Below are 14,864 nucleotides of genomic sequence, written 5' to 3'. Positions count from 1 at the left end.
GAGGAAACTCTATTAAATGTTTCCAGTGATAATATTTATCATTTGTCACTGCGCAGAGTTGCTCTCCTCAGCCAACACATGAGCTACTTTGAACCCCTTTCACGACACCACCAAAACATTTATACGCACTTCGTCTACTTCTTCCTGAGGCGTCACAACATGTCTGGTGAGTAAAAAGGAAACACTTTGTTATGATATGGTTAAAGTTTTAACTACCGGAATTATTTGAACATGAGTTTAAAAACTCTGAAATAGTATTCCAAGGACAGTATAAAAACCTTTTATCGCGGCTGAGTCCGTAATATAGCGTATTTGATGAAGTTATGTGTGTATGTTTCAGACGCGTGTTTCTCAGCTAACAACAGCACCGAATGGCTGTGGAAGAATTTTGGTTCCTTCTCGCATGTGGCTGACATTGCAGACTTCTACGATCTCAACCCTAACTTCTCAGGCGTGAGTCACGCGCATCAGAACTCAACCAAGCGAAGGCTGCGCCGCATGCTAATGACATTTTTCTCTCTGTCGCTTCTCACTAGCTGGAGGTTCTGGATCAGCTGTCTCCAAGACAGACTGCGCAGCTGATGCTCCTGGCTCCCCTGACTCCTCCCGAGAAGGACGATATGATTCGTGAGGTGTTTGATTTCCTAGTGGAGTTCCCCAGAGAGAGCAGGCTTCTTGAGGTCTTGCATGCTTTGCTCCTCCTGGCGACTGAGGTGACTGCTCTGATGGGTTTGATTGTGCAGACTCAGCAGTATTTCACTATCAGAAAAGTATGCTAAAACGTTTTGGAAATTGCAGGTCCAGCCTCCCTGTGCAGTCTCTCAGACCATGTGAGTACTCTTTTGTTTATTTCAATGACTGTGAAATAGCTTTTCTATGGAAAAAAAATATTATCCATGTTTAGAAAAAAAAAGTTTCACTCACCTGACTTGTGAACGGGTAGTATGGGTTCGGTGTCTATACATGTGCCCTGACTGGCGACCAGTTCAGGGTGTAGTCTGCCTTCAGCCCGAAGTCAACTGGAATAGGCTCCAGCAACTCCCTGCGGTGTTGAAAATGGATGGTTGGATGGGAAAAATATTGTCAAATTATTACTTTTTTATCAAATATTTTTCACCAGCCCATCACTTGTTTTGCGGTTAAAAGAATGTTTCATTATTTGTGTTTTGCTGTTTCAGTCTTGAGCAGCTACAAAGAGTCATTGTGTCCGTGCCTCCTGACATGGAGTTTCTCGTACGGGATCAAGTAGACCAAGTCATCCAATACACGCCTAAAGGTAGAGAAAACTTTCTCAAGGCTACATACAATATACTTCATGAGCAAATCTTGTTAATAATATTGTTGGATAAATTCCAATTCCAAAAGCTGTAACCTGGACATGAATGTGTGATTTTTTTGGGGGGGCGGGGTTTCTCTTGCAGAGTGTGTGTCGGACAACATAAAGGTGAGGATTTCTCTAACTACATTCATTCACTCTATTCTATTTCAGAAGCTTTAACCTGCTTTGTTCTTCCACAGTGCTTGGTGATCCAGATCAATGGTAAGAAGCCTTTTGAAAATTCACCTATTTGCTCTAAATCATACGCATTGCATTATAAAACTTGGCAACTAAAAATAAATATTAAGTATCCAGCAGACACATTGACAGAACTGCTGAAATTCCTTTTTTCTGGGGAGGTCACTTGTTGCTAGGCAGATTTTCGATGAAACATCTGAAAACGATGACATGCACAGTTAATACAAATTCGATGCAATTTTACAGCAACTGACGTCTGCAAGGGAATCAACAGGTATGTTGAAAGCTAAATACTTTCAGTCGCCACGCCGCGTGCTTTGTCGTCCTGATGTGCTAATATGCTAATTATGCAGCTCCGACCTTCATTTGGCCTTGAGCACATCTGTGGACATCCCCTGCAACTTTACACTGGAGGACTATGCGTGTTCACAGGTTACTTTTTTTTTATGTTGGGGCCTAATTGGATTTTAATTCAAGACACCCTCTTTTATTTATTCCCAAAGTCTATTGTCTTGATTGATTAGCCAATCAGATTTTCAATTTGCCTCACAGGGCCAGCTAGCTGGCCACCAACACTGTCTGCATATTTCCATTCTCTCATTGACTCAGTGGTTGTTCGGAGCAAAATTGTCACACACTGTATTGGCAATACCTTATACAAATTAAAAATATACAGTATATACCATATTTGCGATTTGACCCATCTCCTATATCCAGCTGCAGAACTTCACGGCAAATCAGCTGGCGTCTCTTCTCTCATGCAATCTCACCGGCAACAGCAAACGGTCCAGAGTGCTATGGAAGATCCTGCTCAGTCATCTTTCGCCCATCTTGGATCCAGCTTTGGACATGCTGTCCAGCATCGTTAGTGAAAGAAGAAGTCATTATCGTAAATGAGAGGAAGGAGAGATGGCTCAGAAATTTTTGAACTTTTTTTTTTTGTATAGCCTGGGAACACAATCGGACCATCTGCGCCTGAGATTCTGGACGTGATCGGTGAGACTCGCGTGGCGTTGCTGAGCGACGAACAGCTGAGGAACAGCAGCGTCATCGCCAGGTGGTTCTCAGGGCGCCTGAAGGGCTTCCTGCCGTTTGCGTCCGACAATTTCCTCCGCTGCCTGAGCTACAGGAACCTCAGCTGTCAGTCATATCAGGAAATGTAAGTGAAGAGAAACAATGAAAAGACCTTAGTATGATTTAGAAATAAAACCAAATACAGTATATGAAATTAAATATACTTCAAATACTTCTCATCTGACACTGGATGGCCAAAGATGCTCTCTAAATGCTATGTGGCTCAGATTTGGTAACAAGCTCATTAAGGTAAATGTTGGTGGGAAAAGGTGCCTTTAAAATCTCATGGCTTTTCATGGCTCAGTAAATCTAAGTGGGCGGCACGGTGGAGGACTGGTTACCACATTTGCCTCACAGTCCAGAGGTGCAGGGTTCAAATCCAGCACGCCCGCAACTGTTGTGAGGATAAACAGATTAGAAAATGGATGGATAGATGCTTAATCTAAATTTGTGTGAACTGGGTAGTGAACTTTACCAATGGAAACTCAACTTTTATATTTTACAAGGTCCGATAAGCGGAAATGAACCTAATTGTGAATTAAAAGGCCTGAAAATGAGATCTCCTTTTTAAAAAAAAAAAAATGAAAATGCAATTCCAATTTATCTGAGTTGACACTTCGCTTAAGGAAAAAGCACCAAACTGCTTCCTTATGCTCTTTTCAATGTCAGCTTGGAGATTTTCAAGCAACACTATGTCAACATCACCCACACGCGGCGGATCGGGATCTTGCAGCAATTCGTCGTGAATTTCCTGTCTGGTGCAGTCTCAGGTCAGCTTGTCATGCATGCACTCACTCAATTTCAAATGTTCACAATGGTTGAATTTCAAGTTGTTCCAATTTTGGGTGAATTCAGTTGTTGCTCTTTTCAAACTAATACAGACAAATTTGTGAAGAGTTGTGCTAGTAAGTAGCTGGACAGCATTTGAGCTTATCTTCATGGCCGGTGCAAGTCTGGCACAAGGCGCAGTATAAATCTGGGCAGCGGCCGGCTAGAAGTTTGACTTTCGCAGACCCACGTGGAGCTTTTTGAATAAGGGTATTTTGCGCCGTTGTGGGTGTGAACACTGCCGCCGCGCGCATAGGATATAAATTTGGGTAGGGATAGATATCACACATTTATGAAGTGGCGCCTTATAACTGCATCACGTGTCATGTTTCTCATTCCTCCGGCTCACAATCCTTTCAATGAATTTGATGAGGTGACTTCTTGACTATTCACAGGCCCAAGCTGCCTCTCGGGATTCAAAAGCAGCACAGAGTGGCTGATCGTGAATGTGGGTCCATTTTCCCAGTTTTTGACCCTCGAAGAGATTCTGCAGCTAAACCCGGATTTCAACCCTGTGAGATGTCACGATGAACAACAAACAGACCATAGTTGTCGGCCCATCTTATGAACAGGATCATAATGAGTGCCTCTTTTTAGCTGGAGGCCCTGCCTCTTCTGTCTTTACGGCAACGGCTGGACCTGCTGTTCACTCCCTCTCCTGGTCTCCCGGAGATAGACGTCATCATCGATGCGGTGTTGGATCACCTGACCAACTCGCCCAAGGAACGCTTAAAAATCCCTGAATTCCTCACGCACCTTGTCGGACGCCTTCAACCGGTGAGCTGCAATCAGCCGAGGGTTTGAAAGAGAAAGCAATTTTTGACGGTAACCACGTTTTCGTTTCTTCCCTTTCAGCCGGTCAATGGAAATCTTTCCTGTTCCTCCTACAAAATGCTGTGAGTCCATACATGAAATGTCTTTCAAAAAGGACATTGCGTGCTTTTTGTCCCACAATTTGATAAAAGGCCTCGGACAGTCTTCAGTCAAAATACATAAAGGATAGAGAATTACGCCACACTTAATTTACACGCTGGTTTGGGGGGATGAACAAATGTACCATTGAAAATGATTTTGAAAGATGCAAGATTTTTAAACAGGAAATGTAACGTTGATTGGATTGGATAAAACTTTATTGTCAAATGTACTGTATGTGTAACATAGCACAGATGAAATGTCTTCCCTCTCAACATAAAAATTTATGTGTTTACCGTTGTTGTGCTCCAGTTTCACAAGATTGGACCTGGCCTTGCAGACCGTTCCTCTCCACGTGATGTCTTCTATCACCTCCAGCAAGTTGGATCTGGCTGAGCTCCTTCCGCCTGGTGAGACAATTCAAAAATAGACACTCACTCGATCTAATGAGATCTCAGACTAGATTAACTTTGAGGCTCAACATAATAGAGAAGGTTCGGACTATGATGCAGCGCATTTGAACATCACAGTAAACTACAACCACAAGAATGAACATCCTAAAATAAATATCCCAACAATGTCAAGCAATCTGATCTTTCCTTTATCTCATTAGGTTGTACAAGAATATTAAATAAAAAAATCCAGTGAATTCATCATTTCTGCATTTTATATGTACAGTATTTTGTTCTAAAATTGGAATTTGTGTTTTTTTCTCCAGGTTGCGTAATCTACAGTGGAGAGGTGATGATGCGCAATACCACTTTTTACTCACGTTGATTTTATAGAAGTATTGTATAAGTGACTATATTAATTTTCTCAACCATCAGTGCACTGTCACCCCAATCAATGGTAAGTCCTTTTCTTACTTCATCTATAACACAACGCTTCACTGTCGCTCATTTGTGTCATGTTGTTGCTCACAGCCACAGAGATATGTATGGCAGTCAACAGGTGAGTACAGTTTTGCTGCCGCTAAGACCAAGCCATACAAATACAATTCAAAACTATGTGTTTGTTTTTTACAACAATACTTAACTGTATTTATAATGTCATATGTAACTCTGGATGGGCGGCCCGGTAGTCCAGTGGTTAGCACGTCGGCTTCACAGTGCAGAGGTACCGGGTTCGATTCCAGCTCCGGCCTCCCTGTGTGGAGTTTGCATGTTCTCCCCGGGCCTGCGTGGGTTTTCTCCGGGTGCTCCGGTTTCCTCCCATATTCCAAAAAACATGCGTGGCAGGCTGATTGAACACTCTAAATTGTCCCTAGGTGTGAGTGTGAGTGTGAATGGTTGTTCGTTTCTGTGTGCCCTGCGATTGGCTGGCAACTGATTCAGGGTGTCCCCCGCCTACTGCCCGAAGACGGCTGGGATAGGCTCCAGCACCCCCCGCGACCCTAGTGAGGATCAAGCGGCTCGGAAGATGAATGAATGAATGAATGTAACTCTGGATAAGTACATTAAAGTATATTGAGTGTGCCCTTTCAAAAGCTTATACAGGCTCACCGTTGAACATCACACGGTAGCTTAAATTGCTGAATGTGTGGGTGAAATCCCCCAATGTGTGGGGGCTAGATGCTAACTGTCATTTTTTTTATGATGGTTGGTTTCAAATCGGGTTTGGCCGCATCACATGGTGTGCCTTAGAATCAGTTTGAATTGGAAACTGATGTGGAAAAGGGTCCAGGATGACATCTTATCGTGATGCCGTTCACAGCACTGCACTACAGCTCCTACTAGACAACGGGACGCATGAAGGACGCCTCTGCAACTTTGCCGTGGAGCAATTTGCGTGCGCATCGGTAAACGTCACGCCTCTTGGTAGAATGGCGTTTTAAGGTGGCCTTCAGTCTTCATTCATCCGCTCTGTTCTTTCACGTCACAGCTGTCGCCGTTAACAGATCAGGATCTGGCCGTGATTTTTACCTGCAACACCTCTGGCCATCTTCCCTTTTGGAAGCTCCTCCTCACCAAATCTTCTCATTTGCTGAATGAGTCTCTGGACCTGCTCACCAACACGGTAGGAAAATATGAACATTTACATTAAGATTTGAACCCAATGCAGTTACATTATTCATGTATGTATGTTTTATTGAACATGACCTGATCAAAACAAATAAATAATTGAAATGATTTCCAACCATAGTGCAGAATGTGTAAATACATTGGCAAAAAAAACCACTGTAAACTTAAAAACTGTAAAACCCCCAAATCAATGTCAGGCTATATAAAGGAAAATTGATTTGATTCAATTACCGGTAATCAATTATCCTATCAACTATCCTATAGCCCTATCAATGACATACAGTATGTCAATAAAGGTTGGGGAACACAGAACTTAACCAGTCACAGCGAGCTGTCACATGTTTTATTTTGCAGACATTCAACCCTGGGAATTCAGCAGCCTCCGTCATTTTGGACGCTATCCGAGAAATCCAATTGGACACATTCCCTGGAGCCTTTGTCAATGATCTCGAGCTCTGGTTCAAACACAGGCTTCGCCCTTTTCTGCATGCAGCCTCTCCTGATTTCCTGTCTTGTCTCACCACCAAGGATTTGAATTGCACCAGCTACCAACACATGTAAGACGTGCGGATTTGCAACCACATCGAGTTCAGCATAGTAAGGGGCTTGACCTGCGAGGTTTTGAGATACAAGCTTTGCCTTGATGTGTGAGCACAGACTTGAGTTTGGATAGAGTGAACTCCATTCGGTTTACTTCACAATCAGCAGTAATTTGGCAAATAATGAAAAGTTCACCACAAAAAAGGAGTCTTTAAACTCTTTAATGCCACTCCCGGTTGAAGTTTCCTGTCACACAAAACCTAAAACAGCCAATCAACCATTTAAAGAAAAGCCTCACTTGCTTGATGCTAATGCTAATTAGCATCTATGTTGCGGTCCTTGAACGCTTTCAGCAATGGACCAAACACAAATGGTTCAGCAATAACATTATATGTAGACAGAACATATAACATTACTCACTTTTCTGTACTCATTATCCGCTGTAACTAATATTTGTGCGTAGAATATATGAGTCATACGAAACACGCCCGACTGTAATATGATTGGCTGCGGCACAACTGCCAAGATAGAATTCAGTGGGATCCATAAATACAATGGCCAGTATATCCCTTTGTCTGTCTTATACTGCCACCAAGTAGCCAAAGTAGGCACACCAGAAAGAAGCACATTTGGAGCGCGACAAAAGGTGTTGAGTTGTTCTCCATTCCATTTAATTATGTCATTACTTTGTGTTTTCAAATGGTTATCTTTCCTTATTCAAATACACATTTAATCAATTTTCGTAGCATTTGGGGAAGGCTGGAATGGATTTCCGTTCAATTCAATGGGAAAAGATGATTTGAGATATGAGTGTGATCATGGAACAAATTAAACTCACATCTCAAGACACAAGTGTAACTGCATCCACTTTTTCTTGAAAACAGCGTGCAGGCTCTGAGTCACGTCCAGCCAAATATGAGCATTGCCGCACAGACGTCTGTTGTATCACACTTCATCAAGATCTTCCTGACACGCAATAACACAGACGGTAAGACACGCGCACACACACACACACACACACGCACACACGCACACACACACACACACACACACACACACACACACACACACACACACACACAAACACACACTCATTGCTCATTCGCTAAAATGTACACGTCTACCTATTTTCTGTTCTTCCTCTTTTGTTTTTGGTGGTCCAGATCCCAGCTGCATCACCCACAGCAGCAACAGCAGCGAATGGCTGAAGTTGAATTTTGGCGCCTTCTCTCACCTTCTGCTCCTCAGGGAGTTTCAGATGCTCCATCCTAGCTTCTCACCGGTACTTGCTTACTCCTCTTCATTTTTAAAAAATGTTCACTCCCCAAATCCAATTAAACCTGTGTGTGTGTGTGTGTGTGTGTGTGTGTGTGTGTGTGTGTGTGTGTGTGTGTGTGTGTGTGTGTGTGTGTGTGTGTGTGTGCGTGCGTGTGTGTGTGTGTGTGTGTGTGTGTTCATGCGCATGCATACAGTTCGAGGCCTTACCACAATTAACGGTGAGACAGCTTGCTGACCTGTCCTCCACGCCGGGTGCACTAACCAGCCCTGCCCAGGTCGCCATGGTGATGGAGCACGTCCCCAACCAGTCCCTGCCCACCTTCTTTGATGACTTCTCCCCGTCGATCAAGGTGGGTATTTAAGTGACTTCAAACAGGAGAAATTGAATATTAATAATAAAAAAAGTTGCTTACAGCAGCAAGTAAGAAGTCCATAGAAGACACACATACCCTAAATAGAGCCATCAGTGTCACTGATTGTAGTCATCTCACGTCTTCTGCAGGGTAAAGAAAGTTTCTATCCTGCCCCAGTGAGGTCAGCCCTATTGGAGGTTGTGTTCGATCGTGCGAGTCTCTCCCAACCATCCGTCCGCGACTCCGTGGTCTCATCGTGGCTCCGGGTTCGACTGCCCCCCTTGCTGTTCCAACTGTCGCCGCGGCATGTTTCGCCGTTTTTCCAAATTCTGTCGGCAAAGAACTGCAGCGTCGAGCGGCAAGGGTACGAGGAATAAATCGGTCTGACTTAGAACTACACGTTTCTCCCGAACGGCGACTTACTTGTTTCTCATTGCTCCAATCGTCAGAATCAAGGAGCTCAACACCACCATCTCAAGTCTCAGTAACCAGACACAGAAGGAAACACACAACCACATTGTTCAGGCTCTCAAAGGTAATGACACCGCCAAGTTAAACCAAGTTGAGACATAAAAAAAAATAAGGCTAACACCTTGAAGTTGCTCTGTGTTCACTCAGTTGGGGCAAATTCTTATGTCCACCATGGAGAATATTGTGTCGTATTCATAATGCTAAGTTGATTTGCATCTGTGATTCCTAATTGTCATATCAAAAATGGATGAAAAAAGTCTTTCAAAACATCAGAATATTTGATCATCCTATTGAGCAAATTCTGTTATATTTGATGACTTTGTTTTCTATTGCAGGACCAATCCCTCTGCGTTGCTATGCCAACAACCAAAGTTACTACGACTTCCTGCAAAGTTCATTTCTGGGCTTCCAGCTACCCAACCTGACCACCTTCCTGTCACTCATTCCTCAGAACAAAAGGAATCAGGTGTGGGTCCAGAAGTAAGACGCACCGTAAGGACAATTCGTCATGACAATAATCGGCTTTGTGTTTGTTGTGTATTTAGTTGGTGAACTCCGTGGCTCCGTCGGAGCTTGGCAGCTACCTTCGCCAGCCTGACATTGTTGACGATGATGCCGAACTTTGCTCCATCTTCGGCAATTACCTCGAGACGCCCTCGTTCTTGGAGAAGGTATGTACAGTAACAGTGAACATCAGCGGTAGGCCCTTCATAGCACACAAGACATAAACTGGTAGCTTTAAGCCTCCACTTTTTCCCAGTGGAAGCACTGTTGGCAAAAGAAATGCTACAAAATGCAGAAAACAGACTCTTGGGAATAAATTTGAACAATTTCCCGGAACAATTATTAGGATATTTGTTGTGAACGTACAACAGTACTCCTGATATTATTTAGGCCTTGTTTGTGCTAGGAGGTAAACATGCATCATTCAAAAAAAAAAAAAAAAAGAATAATTCCGAACATTACATTACTCTACTCGTTGCAGGAAACACTCCCAGTGGCGGTGAGGAGGCCCACGCTACCCTGCGTATGGCCTTTGGCTCTCGGCAGCTCCAGCAGATCAGAGGTCAAAGCCTGGTTCGACCGACGAATCGTCAACTACTTGAATTTCCTCACCAAGGATCTCATCGGAAACGTCACAACATACAACACCTCCTGCCTGGCTTTTCAGGAATTGTATGCCCTCTTATTCCGTTACCTGTGGTCACCTCCGACATGTAGTTTCACTTTTGAACAGAATAATCCAAAAACAGTGAGGGAAGGAAGAACCCCTTGCCGTAGTTCGTCAAATAGTGGCCTCCATTCTAATGTACGTGTCTCAATTTATTACGCTGGCAACCTAAGCAGCTCTCCCTAAATAGGCACTTCCTTTTTTCCTCATGAGGGGTAGTAATAGAGGTAGTAACTCTGCTTATCTAAGTTCATCGACATTAAAGCGCGAACTGCCGTGCCTTTTTCAATTCTGTTGCTAACCAAAAAAGGAGCACCTACCAATTGATCAGTGGCACTGATAAATTGGAGTGTGGACTTGTGAAAGAGTACTAAAAATAATCACGCGCATAACCGATAAAGGCCTTTGCTGTAGTGGTCAACTTTCTCTTCATCATACATCTCAATTATTGGCGTCGTCAAATTGACACAAATAAGAAACTCTTCCTAAATAGTCACCACGTTTTTTTTTCCCCATCAAAAAAGATTGAAACGTTAACATTCTATATCAGTCATCTCCCCGGATGAAGGCTTCACCCGTAATAACTGGACGCATCTGTAGTTTAGCAAAGAAAGCCTGCCAACACCTAATAAGAATGTGTTCTGGTTTTGTTTCAGTGTATCGGTTCTTGGCCTGTTCAATTTCTCTGCTGTGGACTTTGTTAGGCGAGATGTGTTTGATACCATCACGATTTACCTTAACTCAGGTACATTTTGGTATTTGCTTCATTTTCCAAAGATATTTTACTGGATTGTGTATTTCATTCAGCAATGTTTATTTGATGAAAGACAACTAGCATATTGTGGCTAGAGCGGGCTACTTGCTAATTCTAGCATGAACCAAACCAATAAGGTCTATTTGAAAATGACATTGAAAAAAAATGGTATATCACACTTTTGCTCATCTATACAACACTCATTTCATTGTAACACGTCCCCGAAACCACCAATAACATTTGGGTTATTTTGAAAGCCAAAAGAAATAACAAGCTAGCCATGTAGCAAGGTTGAACATATGAACTATAGCACAATAAGTTGTTCTTTTTACTGGACTTGGACTTATATTTTTGCTGTGAACACAACATTGAATTCATATGGGAGTATATGACATCTGCTTTTGGTATCTTTTTCCTCATGAAAATATGTATATATTTTTTAAACAGCATCAGCGCCCAAGTGTTACAATGCAAGTGACCCGGAGCTCAACTCAACAGCATGGTTTGCGGAATACATTGGACCGTTCGTTGAGTTTATCACTCTGCAAGATTTTTTCACTTTCGGCTCCCCAGAGGTATTTCCAAAACAATGTTTTGTTAGTGAGCTAGCTAGCGTAATTTCGACTGCATGTATATGAGATGGACGAAGTGGCATCTGTGTGTTTAAATGATTACCGTCTCTTTGCTGCAGGTTCTGCAGTTATTCACTGTGGACCAACAGAACATCGCCATCTTCAACCAAACCGTCTTACCTGTCAACGTTGTGAACTACTACACAGAGCTGCTATACAAGCAGGACAGCAATTTTAACCCCATATTGTGAGTGTTCGTTGGACATTAGTGTTAGCATATCTGCCTCAGACTTAAATGTGACCTCTCACCTCTCAACCCTAATGGAGGACAAACACTACGGTCAAAGGATGGCAAGATGAATGTGCTATTCATCACACGGTGACATGATATGTCTAATAAAGACTTGATCAGAAATTAAACAAGTAAAGCCATTAACCATTTCATGCACCCTGTAACCTGATAACTTGATAAGCAGACCACTGTCGTGACCACTGTCCCTGAAAGAGTGAAACTGAAAAAAAGTCAGCGTATATCTGTTTTCTCTGTCCCATAAAAAACAACAACAACAACGACAACAACCTTAATGGCGTCGTTGCTGCTTTATCTTCGCAGCCTTCCTCTGCCATTTCGCTGCTTCGTGCCAGGGATGGCATTCAGCCAGTTATCGGCAGATGAAAGCATGCTGGTTCTGCACAACCTGACCACGCTGTGTGTTGACCTGGATCCACAGGTGAGCTCTCTTGATTTGTTGTTTAACATCATCTCACGGGAAGAAGCAGCATCTTGCTTCTGTCAGGGCTTTACTTCAGAAGGGTGAAAATTAATAAGTCGACTTTGTCACCTCTTTGAATTTCTCTGCCGCTTGTACAGAACAGCAACACGGAAAAAAGGGCGTTTTCATGTTCTGTCGACAGGTAGCCGCTGCTTTGGCGGGCAACCTTGGCGACGAGATTGACGCCGCATCCATCGCAGCCCTCGGCAAAGAAAGCGCGGGCATCTCAGTGGGCCAAATTAAAACGATCGACGGCAAGGATTTACACGAGGCCCTGGGTACCCTAAGCAACGTGACGGGCTGGCATTTAGGCCAGGCCAAGGCCATTGTCTTGGCTCTCATGTCCTCGGGGCTCATGCAGGTATCTCAGTGGCCAGACTTGGGCTTCTTTTACATAATTTTGTTTTTTAATTCCAGGTTGCTCTGTTTTGATCTGAAACTCAAAAATACATCAAGTCCCAGTTTATCCCTTGAAAAAGTCCCGTCAAACAGTGTCTTACTCGAATTCCATTTATATATATATTGTCTGTTCTTATTTTGTGAATGCTGCTTAGTGTTTTCTGCGCTAACATCTGAATTTCCCCTTTGGGAATTCTTAAAGGATTGATATTTTATCTTATCTAAATCTAAATGTGTCACCGCCAGATCAACAACGCATCATCACTCTTGATGCTGGGTTCTCTCATCCTCGGCGTGCCCGCAAATACTTTCAGCAACATTGACGGGTCAGAGCTGATCACCGCTTCCAAGGACCCAACGTTCCTGATGCATCTCACAACCGCCCCGCGGATCATCCAGCTGGTGGTTGTGTCGCAGGTAGGACACTTTAGACCTGGTGTTTGGCACGTCTGATTCACAGTTCTGAGACTCTGGGCTTTGAATTTCATCACAACAGAATTGTTGAGCCCACCTCCATTCTGCAAATTGGTGCAGTCCCAATTTAAAGAGATTTAAACCACACTGCATTCACAGACTTTACATTTGACAAACAGCCTGAAGATTGGTTTCAGTACAGAGTGAAAATACTTTCAAATTTGAAAATGAACCTCAAAAGAAGGTAGTGGTCTATAGTTTGTATCAAAGATACTCTCCAACTATGAGGGACAGAATCTCTCCCTCCCCTGTGGTTTCTTTCTGACCTTCGGGTTGAGTGAACGCTGGCGCGTTTTGGCTGCCGCTGCTCAACCCGTATTGTTTTGTGTTTTTTGTTATTGTAAAGTGTTCTTGGGTGTCTTGAAAGGCGCTTATAAATAAAATGTATTATTATTATTATTATTATAAAAGATCATGTATGAAGTTTAAAAAATTAAAAACAAGGACTTATTTGTGATAGTTCTACTTAGTTTTATCAACATAAAATTGAATTTTTCTTTTTAAAGCAAAGTCTTTATTTTCTTTCCTTTCCAATTTTTTTTTTTAACTTTCAAGTTTGAGTTATTTTGTTGCTTTTCATTAGCTATAACTTTTTTCAGACAGCTATTCACATGGCAGATTCACGTGTGAAAAATAATTCCAAGTGAAGGTCGGCAGAAGTTGAACTTGCCAAATTAGAGCCCATCAGTTCAAGCAACTACGAATTCCGAGGTCCAAAAAAATTCTGAAAACATTTTGAAACTTTTTTTTTTTAGACATGAGCCGCTATAAAAGGAATTTACCTCCTCCGCCTAGATCATCTCGGTGAACAGCAGCAGTGACGATGTCGTGGAGAACATCCCAGACGATTTGGCCACGGAGATCCCCGGCTCTCTGCTTTTGGGTGTTAGCAGCACCGAGAAGGTTCTCACCAAGCTCAACAAGAAGAAATGGAAACGCAAGCAGGTGAGAACTCTTGACAAAACTTTTGGGAATACCTACGATTGTACATGTCTTATTCGGTACGATTTGCGCTTGCTGTAGGCTGAGTTGCTCTTTGAGATCGTTGCAGTGGAATCGGCCACAACATTGCTGGGAAGTGCGGACAAGTGAGATTTATTTTCTGAAGCAGTCAGGTTCAAATAGTTTTGTGTTTTGGGTTTTTTTTTTTCGCTGACTGTGCGTGTGCTTTGTCTGCAGTTTGTCGTCGTCTGTGCTGCAAGGCTTCACGTGCACTTCAGTGAGGACGTTCCAAAAATCGCAAGTCAAAAAGCTGATCCGGGCGTGCCGGAGGAAAGGCAGAAACAAGGTGAAGCTGGCGGAGACTCAGGTGAGTTGTTATTTGACACATGCGGGTTCAGGGCAAATGAAATCCTGGCCAAAAGTCAAATATTGGAATATAGGTCAACAGCTGTTAAGGTTTGCTTTAACTTCTCGGTGATGAATCCCAGTCACAAAATTCAGCATACGCAAGAGTGCCATTCTACTTTTTAACTACACCGAAATGTCTTGCATGTTCTATGGTAATACTTTAAAAACATTTTGAGGTAAATATACTTTCAAATAAATCAAATTCTTGCAAAGCCATAGAACTACAATCCAATCGAGTGGCGAGATTTTGGCCGTTTGACAGCACCAAGACCTTTGACCAAACTTTAATGCCAGTGTCACCCTCAGAAGAAGAAAAAATTGGGGCAATATGAAAAGCCAAAAGTTGAGATTGGAAAAAAGGAGCACATCTTTTTTGGA

At 42.8% G+C, this 14,864-nt stretch overlaps 1 protein-coding gene across 2 annotated transcripts in view; it reads left to right on the top strand.

Moving 5' to 3' along the window:
* LOC127613259 (uncharacterized) overlaps nt 1–14,864 on the top strand; it is a 32,071-nt gene that overhangs the window by 11,467 nt on the left and 5,740 nt on the right. For both annotated transcript variants that reach the window (XM_052084201.1, XM_052084200.1), the window contains exons 15-53: nt 57–166; nt 341–453; nt 537–713; nt 799–830; nt 1,179–1,276; nt 1,422–1,444; nt 1,519–1,540; nt 1,763–1,790; nt 1,870–1,948; nt 2,234–2,380; nt 2,464–2,675; nt 3,260–3,360; nt 3,814–3,932; nt 4,016–4,195; nt 4,274–4,314; nt 4,643–4,740; nt 5,049–5,071; nt 5,158–5,179; nt 5,254–5,281; nt 6,044–6,128; nt 6,212–6,346; nt 6,706–6,908; nt 7,776–7,879; nt 8,055–8,173; nt 8,364–8,519; nt 8,672–8,886; nt 8,972–9,057; nt 9,329–9,459; nt 9,539–9,664; nt 9,979–10,169; nt 10,821–10,909; nt 11,366–11,493; nt 11,610–11,737; nt 12,104–12,221; nt 12,406–12,624; nt 12,909–13,079; nt 13,932–14,081; nt 14,160–14,224; nt 14,316–14,445. In XM_052084201.1, coding sequence (XP_051940161.1) covers nt 57–166; nt 341–453; nt 537–713; nt 799–830; nt 1,179–1,276; nt 1,422–1,444; nt 1,519–1,540; nt 1,763–1,790; nt 1,870–1,948; nt 2,234–2,380; nt 2,464–2,675; nt 3,260–3,360; nt 3,814–3,932; nt 4,016–4,195; nt 4,274–4,314; nt 4,643–4,740; nt 5,049–5,071; nt 5,158–5,179; nt 5,254–5,281; nt 6,044–6,128; nt 6,212–6,346; nt 6,706–6,908; nt 7,776–7,879; nt 8,055–8,173; nt 8,364–8,519; nt 8,672–8,886; nt 8,972–9,057; nt 9,329–9,459; nt 9,539–9,664; nt 9,979–10,169; nt 10,821–10,909; nt 11,366–11,493; nt 11,610–11,737; nt 12,104–12,221; nt 12,406–12,624; nt 12,909–13,079; nt 13,932–14,081; nt 14,160–14,224; nt 14,316–14,445 — 4,402 coding nt within the window. The remainder of the gene's footprint in view (nt 1–56; nt 167–340; nt 454–536; nt 714–798; nt 831–1,178; nt 1,277–1,421; nt 1,445–1,518; nt 1,541–1,762; nt 1,791–1,869; nt 1,949–2,233; nt 2,381–2,463; nt 2,676–3,259; nt 3,361–3,813; nt 3,933–4,015; nt 4,196–4,273; nt 4,315–4,642; nt 4,741–5,048; nt 5,072–5,157; nt 5,180–5,253; nt 5,282–6,043; nt 6,129–6,211; nt 6,347–6,705; nt 6,909–7,775; nt 7,880–8,054; nt 8,174–8,363; nt 8,520–8,671; nt 8,887–8,971; nt 9,058–9,328; nt 9,460–9,538; nt 9,665–9,978; nt 10,170–10,820; nt 10,910–11,365; nt 11,494–11,609; nt 11,738–12,103; nt 12,222–12,405; nt 12,625–12,908; nt 13,080–13,931; nt 14,082–14,159; nt 14,225–14,315; nt 14,446–14,864) is intronic.

Source organism: Hippocampus zosterae, chromosome 13, assembly GCF_025434085.1.
Source record: "Hippocampus zosterae strain Florida chromosome 13, ASM2543408v3, whole genome shotgun sequence".
NCBI lineage: Eukaryota > Metazoa > Chordata > Actinopteri > Syngnathiformes > Syngnathidae > Hippocampus > Hippocampus zosterae.
This window is presented reverse-complemented; position numbering and strand designations above follow the sequence as displayed.